The sequence below is a fragment of the Cyprinus carpio genome, chromosome A10 (genome assembly GCF_018340385.1).
Source record: "Cyprinus carpio isolate SPL01 chromosome A10, ASM1834038v1, whole genome shotgun sequence".
NCBI lineage: Eukaryota > Metazoa > Chordata > Actinopteri > Cypriniformes > Cyprinidae > Cyprinus > Cyprinus carpio.
Window position 1 is genome coordinate 10,385,066 of NC_056581.1, and position 23,625 is coordinate 10,408,690.

At 35.6% G+C, this 23,625-nt stretch overlaps 1 protein-coding gene across 8 annotated transcripts in view; it reads right to left on the reverse strand.

Annotated features, from left to right (window-relative positions):
* The window catches only part of LOC109097628 (autism susceptibility gene 2 protein-like), a 336,042-nt gene that overhangs the window by 251,083 nt on the left and 61,334 nt on the right, over positions 1-23,625 (reverse strand). For 7 of the 8 annotated variants that reach the window (XM_042765153.1, XM_042765151.1, XM_042765154.1 and 4 more), the window contains one exon: positions 3,161-3,382. In XM_042765153.1, the coding sequence (XP_042621087.1) occupies positions 3,161-3,382 (222 nt within the window). The remainder of the gene's footprint in view (positions 1-3,160; positions 3,383-23,625) is intronic. The other variant, XM_042765150.1, reaches the window with a different exon arrangement.

Below are 23,625 nucleotides of genomic sequence, written 5' to 3' on the forward strand. Positions count from 1 at the left end.
TTTGGAAAATGAATGGATGGATAATCATGTTTTCCTGGCCATATGCGATATGAGTGCTCCTCTGGATCCTTCCACAGGGTTGCCTGCCAGATTCCCAGTTTTTCTAAATCAGTGCTCTTCACACAAGCACTGTAGTGGACAGCTGTTCAGGGCTCAGGAGAGGGTAGCCAGGGGTTCTGAAGCCAAGACTGTGAACAATATTTTGTGTGACAGCCATATAAAGGTGAGTCAGAGCTGTCAACGGAGTCAACTCAGCAGGAAACATTGAGACCCATCTGCTGGAACTTCAAACCCACATACAAACACACACACACAACTGTGAACAGACTCTCTTATTCACACAAACACATACACACCAGCAGAAAATGCAAGATGGGCTCTTAGGCCTAGGGGAACAACCCTAAGGGAAATCAGATTTTAAACTATAAATCATAACAGAATAGAGTAAAACACAGTTCTGAATTTTACTGCATTTTTTTAATTAAATGTAGTGTGTGTACATACATGCATACATACATAAGCAATGTTTGACACATGTCCTAGATGTCAAACTCACACCTGTGCAGCACAAATTACACACACAGCTGGGCAGAAAAGAAGGGCAAGGGAGAAAGAGGATGAAACAATGAAGAAAGGGAATTTAATCCTCCACTATCCAGCGTAACTCAACTTTATGGCCACTGCCTTGGTGTTTGATAAAAGCTTAAAGTGTCCTAGCCATCACTTCCCTCGGACTGCTCCATGAGAGATGGATTTGTCTGCCCTTAATTCAGCCATGGGCAGAATACACATGATGAATGAGAGAGCTGTGCAATCTCTCTCTCTCTTTCTTTCAAACAAGGACAAATGGTACCTGCACCCTTTCTGTCTGCAGCTTCCTTCTATGGGAAAAGTGTGTATGCCTCTGAGGATGTGTTTAAAGGAATAAGAAAAAAACTGTCATTATTTACTTACCCTCACATGGTTCCAAACCTGTATCACTGAGAATTTTGAAGAATGTACAACCCACATCCTATTACAATGAATTGGGAAGCTTAAAAAAGAATGCAAATGCACCATAAAGGTATAATAACCTTTGTCCATATGAGTCTCCTGAAGTCATACTGTAGCATTGTGAGGAACAGACTCAAATTCAGGTCATCATCTTCAAAAATCTTGACTTCAGACCTAGCTCTCCTTGGAGCATAAGTGAATGATTCATTCTTTTGAGACATATTCTTTCAATAAATCAGTTAGATGAATTAATTCAATGCAGAAGTTCACAACACCATGGATTGTCAGCGAATAACTTCAAATTCAGTGTGTTTATAACACAAAGCAACTGTATGACTTTACAAGTTTTAAAATATAGTTTATGGACCACTTTTGAGAGACATTTATTGCATTTCTTGCGTTTTCTGTGCTTAAAGGAATAGTTCACCCAAAAAATGAAAAAATACTCATAGTCATAAAAGACGTAGATGAGTTTGTTTCTTCGTTGGAACAAATTAGAGAAAATTACGTTATGGATTCTGTGCAGTGAATGGGTGCCATCAGAATAAGTAATGAATAATCCACAAAGAATCTACACTACTCCAGTCCATCAATTAATGCCTTGTGAAATGAACAGCCGTGTGTTTGTAAAAACCAAATCCATCATTAAGCCATTTTAACTTAAAACAATCACTTCTGGCAAAAATTACAAGTCCATAATCCATAAACAAAACATTTGCGAACGAGAACTGTTTTCATCCAACGAGTCAAAGAGAACAAAATCGTCACTTCCTGATAAACTGGCACTATACATCACTAAGAAAAGTAGGAGAAGCTACTGAATAAAATAATTTTCCTATATAACATATTACTTGCACCTCAGAACGAGCAGATGAAACACAATGAATGCGGTTATCGCTCTCGGAGGTGGATGCTGCTGTTTGGGAATGCAGTCGTTTAACAGTACTGGGAGGCAATTATACAGAAATACTTTGATGACAGACTTTGCTCGGGCATTTCCGAATGACCATATAACAAAATTCCATCTCCCATTATTCGTATTAACCCTTTTTCGCACAAGTCAAAAACCACCTCAAGCGAGCGTAAAAACTTTTTTGCGAATTAAGGCATTTTTATTCAAAATTCACTGTTTCCATCACTCGATTGTGATGCGATACTTCAAAATGCGCATAAAAGCAGGGTGATGGAAACCCAGCTAATGGCTCCTATAATAAACACAACTTGGCCCCAAATTCTTTTTTTAAGTTCCACAGAAAAAAAAGGGTTGTACTTATTTATTTTTTTAACACTTTAACATTTCAGTCATACTGTCATGTGTTTATATCTTATCTTTTCTTGTCTTTATCAGCATTTAAATCCATCTTGTAGATTCCTTTGTGTAAACATGCTATAAATACTCATTAATAAAAACAAGAGGATGTCACAAATGCACACAAAGAGCAAGAGTGCAACACCTCGCAGCAACAATAACAAGAGTGACTAATTTAATTTTCACCATAAAAAACCCCCCCAAAAAGCAAGCACCGTCCTCTTCTCATTCATCCTTAATGACGGAATTAATCAGCAGTGTCTTTACGCATCTAATCTTAGTGGACACAATCTTTAATATTCTCTCTCTCTCCCCACTTTGGCACTTTTTGTAAATCAGTCTGCTGTCATTGTGTAATGTCTGAAAGACCCAACAAACCACCAGCCTGCCTGTAATACCTGGTGTCATATTAATTACCTCCTCTGATTAGATCAGTAATAAGTCTTAGGCTGCTACAGAGACAGCTAATGATCATCGGCAATTACTTGATTCAAATGAGCTCCGCCTTAATGAAGTCAGATTGTCACACCTCTTCTGTTGTTCAGTCATTGTCAGTAAAACAGACTGACATTATACACAGCTTTGAGAAATTAGCATGACTGTAGTTTTACATCATCTCAATACACAATCTAATCAAGATTTAATTTTCTAATGAAATTCATAAAAACACCAAAACAAAGAAACGTCTCAGTGAAGTAAATTGTAATTAGATGCAAATGGAAAACATAAAAGCTTAAGTTTAAGTTGAAGCACTAAAATGACTAACTGAAAATAAAAACTAAAAATCTTTAAGAAACAAATCAACCAAATGCAAGGCCTGTTATGTTTTCCTGTTTGAAAAGATGAAGTTGGACTCACAGGTCTGTGTTTCTTCTGCAGGTGTTTCTTCTTCTTGCTGTGTGTATGAGCCAGGTGAGGGTTGTTCTCCTGGTCAGAGTGGTGGTGCTGGTGGTTGCTGTGGTTGAGTCGGTCCTTGTGTAGGTCGAAGCTCAGCCCGTTCGCCACTCGGCCGGGTTTCTTCTTGCGCAGCGGTCCTGCCTGGTTCTGTCTCCGCTCGTGGGGCTTCAGGGTCATGTCCTTCTGCCAGAAAAAGGAAGATATGAGTGTAAAACACTATTTGGATTAAACATTTTGACACATGCATTCAAACCTAAATCTTTTTCTTTTCATAATAAATTTTATGGTGAGAAATTCATTAGGATGTGTTACTCTACAGAGAAACAAAAAAATCAATGATTATATTATTTATCAAAATGTAAGAACTTTTAAGCCTCTAAAATGACTTTTCTTAATAAACAGCATGAAGACCAGACTACAGACTTAACTAAGGCTCAGAGCGAAGACAAAAATTATGATAATGTCTTATAATAATGTACACTTCTCAAGATTCAATCAAATCTCAATAAATAAAATCAAGCCTTTTTCAGATAGCATTTCCCACTATACACTACCATTTAAGATTTATATAAAAAAAAGAATACTTTTATTCAGCAAGGACACATTAAATTGATAAAAAGTGACAGTAAAATATGTATGTTTCTAAAGATATAAATTTCAAATAAACACTGTGTAATGATTCTTGAGCACCAAATCAGCATATTAGAATGATTTCTGGAGGATCATGTGACACTTGTTTTCAACACTGATAATAATGAGTAATGATTCTTGAGCACCAAATCAGCATATTAGAATGATTTCTCAAGTAACACTTAACACTGAAGTAATGATGATGCGCTGACTGATGAATTCAGTTTTGCCATCACAGTAATAAATTACATTTGAAAATATACTGAAATAGAAAACAGTTATTTTAAATTGTAATAAAATATTTAATGTATTTTTGCAGCCTCTTTGAGCAAAAACACTTCTTTAAAGACATATTACCAACCCTAAACTTTTGAACAATAGTGTATATTCATTTTTACAATGAATGTATTGTGTTCTAAAACACATCAGAAAACATATGCATGTCATACTTCAGCATTAATAAACAGCATGAAGACCATTCCTGTTACAAGCTGAATGTATTGTGTTCTAAAACACATTACACAACCTACGCAGTACACACTTCAGCAGGCGTATGCTTGTCATCCTCCAACAAACATAGTTCTGCCAAGCTGCTAAATAAAATAATCTTTACCCCACAGAAAACAAGCATTTTGATAAAAGGAGTCTCAAATACAGCAGAGGAAGCAGAGGAGCAGTGCTCCGGTCTGACACAGAACTTTCTCATCCACAGAGGACTCCAACAGGAAGATCAATATTCAATGTGACAAAGCTCGTCTCTGCAGGGGAGCTGTGTATCTTCACATATCTCTGCTTACAGAACCAATCAATTACATTATTATACTCCAGCTACAGAGAGATAGATACTTCCCATGCCAAAAACAGTACACTAAAGGAAGGAAAAGTGAGACATTCGATACAGTTCAGAGTAGGAATGCCTTCTAGAAACAGCACAGTGACTTGGCAACCCTTAGAGATTCAGAATATTTAATGCATGATGAAAATAAAAGAATATAGTTAAAAAAAGAATACATTAAACATTTATCACATTTCAACAAAAGCATTAAGCGCAACTGTCTTCAACATGGATAATAATAATGGCTGTTTCTTGAGCACCAAATCAGCATATTACAAGGATTTCTGAAGGATCATGTGACAGCAGGAATGGCTGCTAAAAAATCAGCTTTGCCATCACAGAAACAAATTACATTTAAAAATATATCAAAATAGAAAACAGTTATTTTAAATTGTTTCTACATTAAACGATTTTCCTACTAAAAATGGGGAGTGCTATAGGAAAATTTTTGAGTGATGAAGCAAATGAATCCTTGAATAAATCTGTCATTTTTTGCTACTGTAGTTTAAAACATCTCTGCTTTAAAGCTTTCATACATAACATACAACATAAGGCATTTCAAAACTATTCTAATGTCACACTCTTCAGCAATCTCAATGGCAAAATAAATTGCATTACAACCTTTGTCCAAAAATACAAGAGGGAACAGACCAGTTACAAAATGATGGGCAGCAAAGTGCTGTTTTTAATGTAAAAGTAATGATCATACGCCTCTCCACAGGGCCAAGGTTTTCATATCTAACTTCAGAGATGTAGAAGACCGTCCTTTTTGTCTCGTTTCCAAGAGCTCAGCCATTTTTCTAAAGTGACAGCTCCTTTTACACTCTTCATTTTAAGCTGTGTGTGTGTGTGTGTGTGTGTGTGTGTGTGTGTGTGTGTGTGTGTGTGTGTGTGTGTGTGTGTGTGTGTGTGTGTGTGTGTGTGTGTGTGTGTAAACTAAGGTTTATAAGTGATAAAAAATTATGGCTCGCATGGATGTTTTTTCTCTGATTCAGACAGTAGTTTTAAAAAGCCGTTAGCTTCATCAGAAGATGTGTGTATAAAATTAAACATAGGCAAATGCTTATATTGCATCAATTGAGTAAAGCCAAGTGTTTTCATGTATCTGATGCAAACTGTACATAGAAAAAGACCTTCTACTGTTCAAGTGTCTGTCTGTGTGTGTGTGTGTGTGTGTGTGTGTGTGTGTGTGTGTGTGTGTGTGTGTGTGTGTGTGTTTGAGAGGAGATACACCATCACCCCTCATCCGCCTGCGGATCATCATCCATCATGTTAAACTTATGTACCAAATCAGATTACATGCTTCAGAGACATTACATGTTTAATAGCCTTGTTCTTGTACTTGAAGTCTGAAACATCAAAAGAACTCTCAGCTGAGCAGAAGGGGCATGTCAGGACTGCAAGATACGACAGGCTGATAACCAGCCATCAACTCTTCAGCTCTGATAGAGCACTCTGGGTATTTGTGCTGAGGGACAACCTCTATTCATGCTGTATCTCTCTATTCAGCAATCAGAATCATTCAGACTCAAAAAATTCATTTCAGCTGCTCGAGAGGAGAAGCTCCTCATAAATGACATTCAGACGAGGATGAGGATATGTTCAGAAACACTACTTACTATATTTGAAAGGAAGCAATATGTAGGCATGGAATACTCAAATGAACAGTGTATCCCACAATGCATTTGACCACTTTTAATGTGATAAATGACTTTTGTAATCAAACTGCCAAATGTTAAGATATCACTCATAATTGCTGTAAAAATACAACAAAATTAAAAATGAAAATCACTTTAAATACTTTAAACATAGTTTGAAAATACACTAACTTTTGCACTTTAAAGGATCATGTGACAACAATGTACCATAATACAATTTAACTGTTAGAAATTGCTGTTTTAACTGTTATATGAGATATTTAAAACTAGTATGCAGTTGACAGTATATTCTGAACTGTATATTCAGTATATTCTGACAGATAAGCGCACAAGATTATTGAGGATATGGAAAGTAAGTTTGTCAAGGTTACCAAGCGTGAACTTGAATGGCTTTTCCACAGCAATCACTTCCATGATCACTAGCACTCGAGTATGTGCTGAATTACAGCCAAGGTGGGTCTGGGACACATGATTCAATGGATGGGTCTAATTTCATGAGCTTTTCTTCCGCAGGAACTAAACATCTTTCAACAACATGGCAAACTTCATTAATCCATCTGTAAGCGCATCTGGCCCGAATGTGTATCTTTCAGTGTGAATTAAGTATAACAACATGTGATGCTGGCAGAGGAAACATAAGAAGTTCACTCTGGGAAAACATCTCATCTATACTTGTCTAGTCTATCCTTGGAAAAAAACATAAAAACCTACTTTTTGGTAAAGACCTCTGTTCTCTATTCTAGAAGTAAGGAAAAAGTAACTGTTTTTTTGCTGCACATTTTAGTTTAAACTCTCATCTCTCTATCTGTCTTCCTTTGCCTGTAGCATTCTCATCATATAGCACATACAGATAGGACAAAATGTTTATCATTCTAAGATTCAGAATGAGTGCAAAAAACTTAAACTAAAGAAAAAAAACAAACATTCAATCCCATTCCATATAAAAACAAATATTCGCTACCAATTCATATAAAACATTTTTTCATGTTTTTTTTTATATATATTTTTTGCCATTTCCCAAGAGATTTAGCGAGGTATACTCTGGATACAAGAACATCTACCCACAAATACACATAACACAAACTCCCAAGAGTTCACTTTGCTGCCTTGCTTTCTAGAAGTTCTTCTTTTGCTGTGGGGACTTAAAAACACCTCCGTATTCTCTCAAAGACACTATCACTCAAAGGCAGCAGCTTTCAAATGCAAAGTAGGTTTTTACAGTCTACATGGGTTTTATCTTTCATCCGCTTCACCATGAAAATGTAATGATGTCTGAACAGAAAGTGAGACAACAGACAGATAGACAAATGCATTTATCAGCCAAGTAGATTCTGAATCCAACTCTTTTTTTGGATGCAAAAATTAAATAAACAAAAATAAAATCAATTTAGAGCTGTACACTCTGAACAAAATGTTTGTCCTCCTGATTCATTAGTGACACACACGAGGGCTGTGCTCACTATCCTACAGATGCAGGGGATGCTGACAAGGCAAACAGAAAAACTCCCACTCTCTTTACCCAGCAGTAAATGAGAGAGACAGAAAGAGAACAGCATGGGAGACCTGCACTTCGATCCCATTCCGTGATTACACCCCTGTTCTACAGCAGAGCCACTCCGGGGATCAGTTCCCCTGCCATGCGTAACTACACAGGCTTTTGTGAGATGGAGAGAGATTCTGTCCATGGCCTCTGTTTTATTAGTCTTATCTGTGGCCCCGAGGGAAGATATTACTTCTTTAGCCAAAAAAAAAAAATACAGAAAAAACTCCACTAACAGGAAAGCACACAACATAAATTGTTGCTTTGAGACGGCGCTAGAAGCAATAGGCTTTTGTGACCAAGCGATCACCGATTTAGAAAATATAACACAGCAATTTAGTTCCATTCCAAAGATGGATGGAAGAAGTGAAGTAGATGAAAAGAGAGGGGAGAGGGACCTGTGCCCTCCACATGAGTGGGTAAACACCACACACCCATCTGTCTTCTCACTGAGTCAGGCTCTACACTGCTTGTTTTTCAGGAAAAAATATATATATATTCTGGTGTAAAATGGTGTAAGATAGGAATAAAGGCCCATTCACAACAAGAACTATAAATATAAAGATAACAATAATGACAACTACTGTATATTAGCATCCACACCAAGGTACAATAGTGTTCTGTTTTTATAAGCATGCGCTACAGTTTTATTATCTGCTTTTTTAAATGCTCAAGCTCTTTAAAGCAGGATGAATTCTGATTGGCTGTCAATGTTTTTATCATTCATCAGTTGGGAAAAAAAAACATTTTGAAAGTGTTTCCAATGATATCGTTCTTCTGTGTTGTTACCGTTACAGCTGCAGTGTGAACTCTGCTATTCTTTAAAATTCTGAATTTTATATATATATATATATATATAAAGGTTATTTTTGACTGCTGCTGCTGAACATGACGCAAATCTGACACGCATCATATTTTCTCACAAACTCTTTACCTTTTCTGACCCACAGAAAACTTGTGGAGTTTTAAGGCAACTTTAATCACCTTTTTGGTAACTACATGACTTAACTGACAAACATTACTGCGACATTGCATTCTATTGGTTTCTTTTGCGCTTTAATATACGAAATGATATACAGCGCGTGCCACCGTATTTGTGCGTGCATTTGAAGAGCACATCCTATGAGCACAGTGTACTGGCTGACAGGACGAGTAAATTAGTTTTTACTGACAACAGCCTGACAACATCTCATCTGACCACAGTTCACAGTTGTTCTACTGAAGCTTCTCGTGACCTGTACTGTTTCTGTGCTCGTTTGACTTGTGCCTGGTGCAGAGGTGAAGTTAAGTGCACGTCTGAAAAGGAAACTTGTCAAGAAAAGAAAAAAAAAGAGACAGAAGCAACAGTTGAAAGTGAGGTGGCTAACCTTAGTTCCACCCCTGCTTTAATTGAGGTTAATATTTGTAAAGCTTTAAACTGAAACTGAGTTTGCGTGTATTCAGGTTTAAGTCCCCACCAGTGTAGAAAAACCAGTATACACACACACACACACACACACACACACACACACACACACACACACACATTAAGCCACTCGAGGCCATGCATTAGAGACTTATTGCTTTAGTAACAGCAGGGAAGAACAAGCCAATGGCCTTCAAATGCAGGTTAAAAGAAATCAACTCTATTACAACAAAGGTCAACCACCCTCCACCATCCGCCACTCATCAAAGAGAATATTTCATTAGCTCAACTCAATAAGCAATTTAACAAACGATAAGAGCGGGTTTAAAGATGTATCTAATTAAAGGCAAGGGCTAAGAGTGTGAATCCTTAAAGGAAGGGAAATGAAGACCCCATACAGACTGAAGAGGTCATGCATGGTCAGCATGAAAGGCAAACATCTTGTTCTGAAATCAATCACCGTGACAGGATGCTTTGAATGGCTCAATCGCTGACAGATGTAGGGAGCGGCGGGGGGAAACGAGGGAAAATAAACGAACGAGCGTATGAGCAGTCTGTGTCCATGGGGGGAAAGTAGGTCATTCACACGCTTGGGAAGTTCATACAGATCCACTGTAACCAAGGCTGTTCCTTTAATAGCAGAGATCTGGGACGAACTGTATTTTCATCACATTCTACAACACAGAACATTTTGAAACAAAATGTTTACCAGAGGTCAATATTAGGTAAACATCCAAACCCAGAATCCTATCTTATCTGTTTTTAGCAACCATGACAGTATCATTTAGGATCTCACTTAGAAAACAATCGCGTAATTTACACTTAAAGAGACAGTTCAACTAAAAAAGGAAAATTTGTAAATTTCACTACAAAGTCAGAATTAGTACACACATCTGGCAATTCTGACTTTTTTTTTGCAGATGCAATTCTGTGATTTGAAAAGGCAAAACAGAAAGATGTAAACTATGAAAAAAGTCAGGAATGATGAGGTTTAAAATTCTGACTTAATCAAACATAATGTAACATGATAGATGATTCTAACTACCATATGCAGACTGGAGTTTCTTTAGCATGGTTGTTTTTTGTGTACTAATGTTTAGCGAAGTTGCTGCCACTAGGTTCTAGCTTACAATCACAATAAGAAGAGAAGCATAATCTAAATAGCACCTTAAAACGCTGCACATTGTGAGATAGAGTTGTCTTTTTTATGTTATAGAGGGCAAAAGTTTTAATTAATTCACCGTAAGACAAATTAATCAATTGGTCGGAGCCCCGTCTGGATTTAGCCCAGGCAATTAACATGATTATAATCGTCATTTCTCTTAGTGATAAAACAAAAAACAGCTGGCTTCAGACAGTTTTTCAACATCAGGATGAAAATAGGGGAAACTCGAAAGCACAATTATTAAAATGTTGCTTTTATAACATGAGTGCGATATGAATAATTATTCACGGCTTTCATGTTTGATCCCCAACTTTTCCTGCTACCAAGTTTGCCCGAGACCTATTACAGCTCACAAAGCTTTATAAAATAGTCAGTTAGTGTAAATTCGATCAGTCCTAATGACAACAAATGAGAATTTAAGAGTAGAGCTGTGCTTTCATGTTTGTTTTAATACACTCCAGACATATTCTAGTGGCATGGCGTTCAGACACTACACTGCCAGCCAAAGAAAAAAAAGATTTATTCCATAACGAAACAAGTGCTCAATGAGTTCATAAATCATCACTCAGAAAGCTCTTAAAAATAAAAGAAGGTGCTGTCCAAGTCGCTGAATCATTCATTCAAATGATTTGTTTATAACCCTGCTTCATGGACTTGTGAAATATTTAAAGTATCAAGTAACTAAAAAAAAAAAAAAAATTCAAAAAAAAAATAAAACTATAATATAAAGATATATAATATATGACATATATAATTATCTATAATATATATTATATAGCTTCCACATATTTAGGTAGTATAGTGTTGCAGTAATTTTTTATAATTATACTGCAGATTACAGTTTATATATCTACAGTTACAGTTAAATGCTGTAATGTAGCAGAGTGTTTGTAGAAAAGCATGTTAGTTTTGTGTATTCTGACTGTCATGTTTTCAAGTGCTCGTTGGGACAACGCCAACACCGCGGTGACAAAGTGTTCCCAAAGTGCATTTGCAGCTTCTTCTGTGTTGTTACCTTTCAGCTGGCAGTGGCGCCTCAGGATGCATTCATTACATTTCAAATTTATATATATCATAGCATATATCATTTTCTGGTTGTACCGTTGTTTGCTGATGTTGTGAACCGCAATGTAGACATCCAAAACGTTCACTTCTAATGGTATATTATACATGTATATGCATTAGATTCTCATTCAACCACGTCAGCTTTACTCCAGATGTTACCTGCACTAATATAGCGGCGTCTGCAAAGGCAGCTTTTGACCGCTGAAATGAAAACAAGCGCATCAAAGCACTTTGTGCAAATAGAAGTCAGTTTTGCCTCTCTGATGTGTTTACATTTGACGGCTGCAGTCAGGGAAAATTCGAAAAACACTATAGTTAAAAATATTAATATTCACAGATGAAAGTTTGGTAATTATGAAGTTATGTGCATTTCTTAGAACGAATTCAAGCAGGATAAATGTCAAGCCTGTGGCTGAGCCTGTGCTTATTTTTCTCTAAGCTACACAGTATTACACCATTTTTAGATTTGACACATTTTAATAGGTGTGCAGTATTATTTATATAATATGGATTATGTGTATATTATTCAAAAGAAATTGTGGTTTACTTTGCATCAGAGCATTAAAAGTGGTAGCCTATTTTAGTGAGCTAGGCTACATGGATTTATATGCAAAATGTCAATATTCTCATATATTAGGCCTATATTTTAATTTATATTTTAAATTCCTTTAATAAAACAACATGCATTTTTGTTATTCGTTAACTGTCCTTTATTTTGACAGACAACTTCTTGGGAAAATATATTTGTCTGTAAGAAATTGTTGCTTGTTTTATAAATTAGTTTCTTTTAGTAAAACGTGAGGCACTGTATAATTTCGTTCCCATTATTTAGGCCTGATTAATCTTCACTACTGTTTTATCTTCACTACAAATCTTGTTTGGTTTTATTTTGGATAATTGCATGTAAAAAATAATTTACGTTGTAATGCATATGCAAAATGTGAATAACTATTCATATTTAAGTGTTTGTGCGAAAATTATTAATGCGCATGCAGGACAGGGAGGCGCCCTCTAGATCACTTGAATTTTTCCTGATAATGAATTAACTTAAAATTGTGGTGTCTCACATACATGAGAAATATATCTACAGAAAGCTTGAAATGTCTTTTAAACGAATCAATTCAGAACGAAAGCATTATGTAATCTGCGAAGGTTATATGTCTCTTTAAAGGCGCGTTCATGTGGAGAGAGGCAGCACTGTGAATTTCATCTTGCAGCCGACAAGAAAACATTTGTTTATTAATAAATAATTAAAATGTCTCCTACAATTTTTTTTTTTAATTATTGGGCTACTTCTGCCCTGTGCTTTGGGGCAAACTTAATGCATGTGCTTGAGCGCGAAATATATTAAGGCTCATTTTGGATTATATATGTAAATGTAATATAATCCTGCGATTAGTTGAATAATGACAAATGAACGACTAGTAACTAGAAAAATCTTACAATGGGAGGCAGACCTATTAAATAGCCTCTAGACATCTCTGTTAAAGTTTTTAAAGCATTTTATACGCGTTTGCATAAATTCTTCTTCCAGAACGGTCTGTAATGGAGAGATGCCTTAACACTGATTTTTCCTCTGAAACACAAAAACGAAAATTGAAATAAAATTGATATTTTTTTTTTGAGAATGGCCAACCCTTCTCTGCAGATATTGTTGCTTCTGGTTTGTGCATTGTAAATAGGCTAAAAAAAAAAAAATAATAATAATTAATTAATAATAATAATAATGTCTCCAAAAAGTTTTTTTGTCATGTCTGTAACGCATGTGTATTCCCAAATCTAAAAAAGCCTATAAAACATCATAGACGGATAATACTGATGTCTGGACTGGTCTGGATGTCGTTTGCGAATTTATTTATTTAATTTTATTGAGTTAAGGCAACTTCCTCTGAAGTTATAATAACTAATAAACTATATTGCTATACATTAGTCAACATTTGAAGTGGATCAAAACCTTTCTTCAAAGTTGCCCTAAAACCAAAATGACCAGTCCTATCTAAACCTGTTCTGCAAGTTTGATACCCTCATAAGACACTGTCCATATGAAAGACCAAGAGATTCACACCTTTATCTCGACCCCCACAAGCTATACATAATTACCCCAACCCCCTCCAGCTGAACTGAATTCGGTCTGTTTTTTGGCTGTGAGGAACTGTGTGTTCTCATGTTACTGTGTTGAAACATGCCTGCACTCACAGCAGCCTTACTCTTTTTATTCATTATTTTCCCGCAGCCCATATTATTGTTTTCACAAGACCATAATAATAACAAATTATCAATTGATAATTAATCTTTATTTTACGAAAATCATTGTTATTTGTGAACGTAGCGTTTGCGGAAGGCTTTAAGACCAAGCGGGGTCCTCCATCAGCTGCTCCCGCTTCACAGCGCGCGTGACTCGCGCTAACTGCGCCCAGCTTCAAAGTCCGTAAATTTTGATTTAACTAAATCAGTTTGAGCGAATACAACTTACTGATCATGAGCCCAACATTTAGCAAACAGAAAAACATTCAGTCTACCTGAAGGAAGATGTGTTTCATTGTAAGTTAATGCTGTTAATTAAATAGAGAGTTAAAGAGAGAGAGAGAGAGAGAGAGAGAGAGAGAGAGAGAGAGAGAGAGAGAAATAAAAAAAAAAACCGTGTTGGCTATTCCTAAACTTGGAGCTCATTATTGAAGTAGCTACAAATCCAAACACCAGAAGCAAACTCTCAGTGTTCTTTCATTGAAAACTATGCATTTTGTTTATTCACAGGCTATATGGTTGAAATAATATTTTAGTTCAAAACTTTAAGTGCCATTGTTTAAAAAAATGCTTTATTGGCTAACGCAGCGGTTCTCAACCCGCGGCCCGTCACGAATTCAAATGCGGCCCACCATGCTGAACACAATTAAAAAAAAAAATAACTTTCAGTTTTACAATTCATTTCATTTTTTACATTCATTTAAAAATGTACTAAAAAAATATAAGCTATAGCCTAATGTTTATATGTAAAATTCTTTTGTTTTTCATATATTATTTTCAGACATGAGCAGACCTACGTTCCGCATTTTTATGAACACATACAAGCGCGCACTTTGGCAGAATTCAATTCAAAATAGTCATCAACAGCCATTAGTTCGGTAAAATTGAGCATCAGAATTGACAAATTTGTTTTTAAGGGAGTAAAAAGAAGTGTGGAAATGCCAGCAAATGAACACATACAAACAAGAACAGTCACAGTATCAGCAGTGAAGGAGAGTGCTGGATTTTCGGTTTGCGCCGTAACTCACTTGAAGAAGTTCAGGCAAATAGAAACACCCATACTATACGCAGCAATCATCCTTAATTGCAGAAATGTGGCAAAACATCTCTGGAGAGAACCTCAAATTATTAAATTCGAAAAGTGCTTTCCATATTTGGATCAACATAGCAGGCTACATTTGTGAACACACATTTTCTGCAATGTCGCGTGTCAAGTCACGCTTCCGTGCACGTCTTACAGACTGCAACTTACAATCGCAACTTCATTGTGCTGTTACTCCTTTCGAGCCGAATTTCACAAAATTGGTCAGCTCCCGACAGCATCAGGTGTTTTATTTTTGGGGAGTAGAATTATTAATTTATTTCAATGAATGTAATCGATTAAATATCATAATATTTAGGCTATAGCCTAATATTATAAATCAGGTTGGTTTGTATTGATAACGTAATATGTAAATGATATGCGTGCGGCCGCCGAGACTTGCACTTGCACCATAGTGCGGCCCGTTGGAAAAAAGAAAAAAAGGTTTAGAACCACTAACGTTTCATTGCCCTTCAGTTGTTATGCTTTAAAATCCCATAACATTTGTAATTTCACAGTATTTTCACCTCCTAAATCACTAACCTTTAAAGTCACAATTCTATAATGGTCAAATTTACTCATGCTGATGGCACTTTTAATTACATTGTTTTTTTTTTGTTTTTTTTTTTTAGAATAATTGTAGCTTACATAAATAGGTGAAGCAAAACAAATATGAATAATATTTGGATCGTCCTTTATTTTTTTCCTTATTTTCTTAAAGAATAAACACTTATTTTCTACAAGAATAAACATGATAACATATTATTAATTCATAGAAATAATTTAAGCAATTAAAACCTGATAACATATTATTAATTCATAGAAATAATTTAAGCATTTAAAACCTTTTTTTTAAAAAAAACTTGAACTTCAATACTATTAAACTGACTTTAAAATCTCAAGGAGTTTATAAGTTAAAAAGGGTAAAATGTCACAGTGCATGTTAAATAGCCTAAATTTAACTTGTGTTAACAATATAATTAGAACTAACAATATAATTCGATTTTTTTTTTTAAATGAAACAATTCCTGTATAAAATAGGACAGCAACCTTTATATCAAACATTTTTAAATCGTCCACAGCTGAGCAACGCGCGAGGAAGGTTGAGCGTGAATGTGCTGCACAAAGTCATTTTCAGATGCAATGAAAATTAAAAAAAAAAAAAAAAACCCTGGATAGCCTAGATTAGCCCCAGACTCTGTTCCTAAGTATATAATAATTATAATTACCCCACAGTAACAAATTTTAACCGATTAATCACCTATTTTCGTTTGCTGCATGTTATTTTATTTATTTATTTATTTATTTTTTAAAACAGGCTAAAAAATAAATTAAGTTTGTGAGAGGAGTCATGTATATAAGTATATATATAAGAATATATAAGTCATGTATAAGTTGCATTTTATTACATTCAGAAATAATAACGGCTGGCCTAATAAATGTTATAATGTGCCAACAGGATATTTTTAGTTCTCTTCACTTAACAACAAATCCTTTAAATTTAACAAATTTATCAGAACAGAACAATAATTACAAATATATAATTCTAATGGATAAATAAAATTGTAGTATAATAATATAGGCTTAGCTATAAACAAACAAAAAAATAAATAAATGAATAATAATATAAAGCGAACCATAAGGTAAGGTTGGGCTCTCATTCGGGAGAAATCCAAACGTTTTCATATTCGTGATGTTGCCTATTTCAAGCTTAACTATTATTCATTAGGAAAAATAGGCTTTGTAGTTCACGCGTGTTTCAGTATCGACGGGGAAAAAATTAAAAATCATAATTAACAAAAATATGCCAAAGTGGACCGCTGCTTGCGGCGAATGGCACGGTGAACGGCTACTGTTTCCAATGAATGTGCGCGAGGCACCAGCGCGATCAAACAGCTGAAACAGAAAATACAAAATTTCTGGTCACACAGTAAAGGCATAATTCAAAAATGCAAAGTGTTAGCAGTTTGAAAAATCAAGAATAATAACAGAATGAATCATAATTATTGCTAAATGCTGGACCGTTCTCCTTTCTATCTGCAAATGGAACCTGAAGGATTTTTTTTTTAAACCACGAATGAACCGAAATGACATAAAATTTTAGCTTTTTATCCGTATATATAGGCCTTATATTTAATGACTGTTTAATAACAATAGCAAGCATAAGATCCTTTGTGTAAAGGTCTTCTTTTAATTTTTGATGAGTAGACTGTAGCCTAAGACTATCCTATATTTTGAAATTAACTCACTATACATTTTTTAATGTTTTTTTAAAGATGGTACAATGTTATATCATAATGTTATTGTTGTTTTACCTCCTCCTTTTATCTCATTTTACAATTACATTCAGTTCGCAATCCGTCCCTTTGCGCCACCTGGTGGTAGTTTCGCGAAGGATTTTAACACTTGACTGACTTGAAGTTAACGCCGCGGCCCTGCGGCGGCGGTACGCGCGGCGGTATTACTCATTTTGGTTGTCTACCATCTGTATACACAGATACAACCATAAGGTTATTTTGACTGCTGCTGCTGAACATGACGCAAATCTGACACGCATCGAATTTTCTCACAACTCTTTACCTTTTCTGACCCACAGAAAAGCTTGCGGAGTTTTAAGGCAACTTTAATCACCTTTTTGGTAACTACATGACTTAACTGACGACATTACTGCGACATTGCATTCTCTTGGTTTCTTTTGCGCTTTAATATACGAAATGATATACAGCGCGTGCCACCGTATTTGTGCGTGCATTTGAAGAGCACATCCTATGAGCACAGTGTACTGGCTGACAGGACGAGTAAATTAGTTTTTACTGACATACAGCCTGACAACATCTCATCTGACCACAGTTCACAGTTGTTCTACTGAAGCTTCTCGTGACCTGTACTGTTTCTGTGCTCGTTTGACTTGTGCCTGGTGCAGAGGTGAAGTTAAGTGCACGTCTGAAAAGGAAACTTGTCAAGAAAAGAAAAAAAAAGAGACAGAAGCAACAGTTGAAAGTGAGGTGGCTAACCTTAGTTCCACCCCTGCTTTAATTGAGGTTAATATTTGTAAAGCTTTAAACTGAAACTGAGTTTGCGTGTATTCAGGTTTAAGTCCCCACCAGTGTAGAAAAAACCAGTATACACACACACACACACACACACAAAAAAACAAACTAAGCCACTCGAGGCCATGCATTAGAGACTTATTGCTTTAGTAACAGCAGGGAAGAACAAGCCAATGGCCTTCAAATGCAGGTTAAAAGAAATCAACTCTATTACAACAAAGGTCAACCACCCTCCACCACCCGGCACTCATCAAAGAGAATATTTCATTAGCTCAACTCAATAAGCAATTTAACAAACGATAAGAGCGGGTTTAAAGATGTATCTAATTAAAGGCAAGGGCTAAGAGTGTGAATACTTAAAGGGAAGGGGAAATGAAGACCCCATACAGACTGAAGAGGTCATGCATGGTCAGCATGAAAGGCAAACATCTTGTTCTGAAATCAATCACCGTGACAGGAAGGGAGCGGAGCTCGTGCTTTGAAGCCCTCTGCCTCTTTCCGTCCAAGTAATGGAGCTCAATCGCTGACAGATGGAGGGAGCGGCAGGGGGAAACGAGGGAACGAATAAACGAACGAGCGAATGAAGCAGTCTGTGTCCATGGGGGGGAAGTAGGTCATTCACGCTTGGGAAGTTCATACAGATCCACTGTAACAAGGCTGTTCCTTTAATAGCAGAGATCTGGGACGAACTGTATTTTCATCACATTCTACAACACAGAACATTTTAGAACTAGCTTTTTTTAAACAAATGTTCACCAGAGGTCAATATTAGGTAAACATCCAAACCCAGAATCCTATCTTATCTGTTTAGCAACCATGACAGTATCATTTAGGATCTCATTTAGAAAATCTTAATTTATGACTTAAAGAGACAGTTCAACTAAAAATGAAAATTGTAAACTTGGCACTGCATGAAAAAAAGTCAGAATTATGAGTTTATATCTTTTTAATTAAAATTCTCATAATCAATTCTCAGAAGAATTCTGAAATTCAAAGTAAAAAAGAAAGATGTAAACTTGGCACTGCATGAAAAAAGTCAGAATTATGAGTTTATATCTGGCAATTCTGACTTATCAAACATAATGTAACACGATAGATGATTCTAAAACTATACAATATGCCGACTGGAGTTTCTTTAGCATGGTTGTTTTGTGTACTAAATGATTAGCAAAGTGCTCTGCTGCAATTCTAAGCTATACAATCACACTGCAAGAAGAGAAGCATGAAAAAGCATCTAAAGAGCACCTTAAAAGCTGCACAGGTTGCTTTGTGAGAGTTGTCTTTTATGTTATGAGAGGGCAAAGTCTTTTAATTAAATTCACGTAAGACAAATGAATCAATTGGTCGGAGAGCAACGTCTGGATTTAGCCCAGGCAATTAACATGATTATAATAGTCATTTCATTTTACGGGATAAAACACTTTTCCAACAGCTGGCTTCAGACAGTTTTTCAACATCAGGATGAAAAATAAGGGAAAACTCGAAAGGGGCTCTGGGGTAATTATTAAAAATGTAATAGCTTTATAACTGATGAGTAAAAAATGATATGAATAATTATTCACAGCTTTCATGTTTGATCCCCAACCTCTTTCTGCTAAAAGTTCACAAGACCTATTTCAGTGTTTTTAATAGTCAAGAAAGCTTAAAATAAAAAATAAAAATGTCAAAAAAAACAAAAACCAGTCCATAATGACAACAAATGCATTATTTAAGCAGTAAAGCTACTTGGTGCTTTCACACAGCTGTATGTTTTAATACACTCCAGACATATTCTAGTGGCATGGCTTCAGACACTACACTGCCATCCAAAAGATTGGGGTGAATATTTTTAAAAAGACAGATTAATTCCATAAGGAAACAAGTGACTCTGTGTGAATGAGTCAATAAATCATTCACTCAGTCGATTTGATTAAAACACTGACTCTTACAAATAAAAGAAGTGACTGTCTTTATGAGCAAGTCACTGAATCATTCAATCAAATGATTCGTCTATAAACCCTGCTTCATTTAGGACTTTGCTGAAATATTTAAAGTATATATAAGTAACAGTAAAAAAAAAAAAAAAAAAAAAAAAAAAAAAAAAATATATATAGATATATATATATATATATAGTATTATATTAAATCCTTAAAAAGTAGTAATATATATATATATATATATATATGCTTTGCTCTTTTGTATTATATTAAATCCTTAAAAAGTAGTAGTATGTGGTGCAGTAATTTGTAGTATATTATACTGTACAGATTATGTTAAGTAGGCTATAGTATAGAGTGACAGTATACAATGAGCAGACTGTAATGTAGCAGAGTGTGTGTTGTAGACAGCATGTTAGTTGTGTATTCTAGTGCTGAGTAAGGCTGCAGTATGAACAATGTTCTCACTGAGGGCCCGTCCTTTCACGGTGACACATGACTTGATTCTTCACCCACAGGCTAACAACACCCGCACACACAATGTTACAAAGGCTTCTAAAGAAGAGCTCTGCTCCCCACTTATTACACACTCTCTATCACTTTACCCTTTTACAGCTTTCTCTCCCTTTCTCTCTAGCTGCAGTGACTCATGGGCAGTAATCCATACTAACGCCTCAGGAGTGCTGAGGTTCATTACACATTCAAACACTCCATAAACACACTAGATTCTGCAGTCCTTTTTAAGATGGTGTGTATGCTGATGTCAAATCACTAAAAAAAGGCAGCACCATCGGTCAGCAAAATGTCCGATACTCTCCATCACTGGTTTATGCTGTTGTGATGTTAAAATCTAGATGTTTTAAATGCTTATGCTGCTCAAAAAAAAGCTGTATAGGGAGGCAGCTCACCCCAGTTAGAACCCAGGGCCAAATCAATAAGAAGTTGCATCTCTTTGCATGTAGATGCATGTAGATTTCATCACAAAGACCAGTTTCTTATTTATAACTAGCCACAATCCAGATGTTATCTGCACTAATATAGCACTTTATCAAGTACCTCATATTATTTTCAACAGAAACATATCTCCCTTTTATGTAAATTAGGTTTATTTGTGCCTTGTTCACCAAAGTCAGCAGTATTTGCTGTGAAAAGCATTTGGTAAACTCTATTTAACTACAAAGAGATGTGTATTTCAGTGCAAGTATAAATGATAGAGAAGATCATAACCGACTGCACGGTTTAGCCGAATTAAAATAAACAGCAGTATTAGCGGGTGTGATTCATTCAAATTAAATTCCCTCTCTATCTTTCACACTCTTTTCACACATATTGCTTTTCTTTCTTTCTCCTGCCATTTGCTTTCCAGTGGTCAAGATCCTAATTGCTGCCATCCTTTTCTCATCTGTTTGTGTAAAGCTGACAACATCTAAAAAAAAAAGTGCAGGTCCTACAAAAGAAGAGCAGTTAGTGCTAACAATATTATATAACATACTTTTGCATGGGGGGAAAAAACGCTGTATATTTTAATTAAAAACACATCTGAGAAACAGTAAAAACAAAGAAATACATCGCACACAGCCACATAAATATGTTCCCTTAAACCCTTTTGGTGACCTCATGCCAGTCTGCTTGCGGGATTCTGTGGCTTGAGCTCCTTGTGTCGTACAGGCAATGTTGCCTAGCAACAAGGTAGAGAAAGCAGATCATTAAATTTTGCTGATGAAGTCTAGCCAGCAACAGCCACAGAACAATACATATCATAATACATATTATCCTACACTTCAAACTTCTCCACAAACTACTCCACACCACACTACTTTCTTTAGTATGCATGCATCATATATAATATATATATATATATATATTCACATATATACATGATGTCTGACTTGTACAGACACACTGCACAAGCTCAGTTCAGACACTACATATTATCAAACCTACACCATACTGCATGTTCAAAAGTTTGACTCTGTCATTGAAACTAAAGTTCAGTGTGATGTGAAAAAGTTGAACATGTCATTAAGAACTTATTTCCATCAACACATGCAGCCACCCTGACTGAAAGGCCTGCTCCTTACAGACAGCTGGATTAAATCTCCTCTCAGCCCAACTGTTCCTACAGCTTCAATTCTACGATGATGATGACTGATGATTCTAAGACTGTGTTAAATTCCATCTCCACTATACATACATAAACCACCGCAGACATACACAAACCCCAACCTTCCCGAGGGCCGTGACGGGCCACCTGCTCCAGTGCTGGCTTGAGGGGCTTTAAACTAACAATGTAACATGAAGCCTCTCACTCTCCCTCTACACTAATTAGAGCTGAATCAAGAGAATACCACACCAGTCGGGCAGATTTAACATCTTACCTCAAGTTAGCTAATGAGAGTTTAGAGACTCATTCTGAAAATCTCATTGACTGCCCGCAGACTCTGTGAAATCCATGACTTTGGTAAAGATGCACATCATGAGCCAAATTCTACAACAAAAAAACTGTTTTGAGTGAAATAGTCCAAACAATGAAGCAAAACATCTAGAGCCGCTGAACACAAAGAGATTCATAAATACAAAGTGAAAGCTTTGGCTCTAATGCATTAAACATACTGACAGACAGAAGAGTCTTGTCCAAAACTGCATATCAAAGAGAATAGAAAATCTGACTTATTTTTCCAACATCTGTCTCTATAGACTATAGTCGTTTCACCCCCAGGCATTTTTTTTCCTAATGAAAGCATTGCTGTTATTGTTACACATACTAAGGATCAGGGATTTTGAACAACTCCCAAACTAAGCATTAAACGTCAGTTTGTAACTCGTCGCGCGCCATGCTAGAGACATGGATGAAGTCTCAAATCATGTGACTTTCGAGGAGATGTGAGATATTACTCTACTGAGCAAGCAGATACATTAATTGTTTCTTGATAAAACAGGTGAAAAAAAGAAAAAGAAAAATTACAGTGCAGGAGGGACTCAAGCCAACACTTAAAAAAAATATTTTTTTTGATGCTGTTCACTTTATTTAAACAATTCATTTTGATTTAACACCATGTATCAGGTTTGTCAAGCAAACATGACTGCATCTTGTTAAACTGACTTGAAATGGTTGCTTTTTGGCTTAACTCCATGTTTTCATTTTGAAAGAACATGTTTCAATCAAGTACCTCAAAAATGAGTTTTGCTTTGCACAGGACTGGATATGGGGAGATTTATTTTATTTTTTTTTTTAAATGAAGTGTTATTTCATGCATTTTTTTTTTTGTAAAATGAAATAATTGGGAGACTTTTCATGTCCAATGCTCTATTATGTGGGCATTTTAAAATACTTTTTATTGGTGTATTTTGTGCCAGTTACCATTGTGGTAGTTGGGTTGAGCACCTGTTTAAAAAAAGTTTTAATAAAATTCTTGAATTTTAAAAAGCAACTCCAGTGGGAGTGCTAGTGATGTACTCACAGTACCATATTTAAACTGCCAACAACTAACATCATATGTGTAAAGAAAAGTTATATCTTACTTGCTTATATGTTATTATAACACTTTGGCTGAACTTGCATGGACAGTGGTTATAGGATTTAAGTCTGGGATTTATTTTTTGTTTTATTATATAACAGGTTATTATTGTCTAATGTTTAACATTATAATATTATTATTTTAATTCAACTTTAATATTTGAAATTACACATTTTATCTGTACCATCCAGTTTTGAAATAAATTGCATTTTTTAATCAACATTTTGTGCCCCATTTTCAAAATAATACAATGATGCAAAAAAAACAATTTTCAGAACAGTGTGTCAAACAAACAGAGAATACTCCAGTCCAGATGTC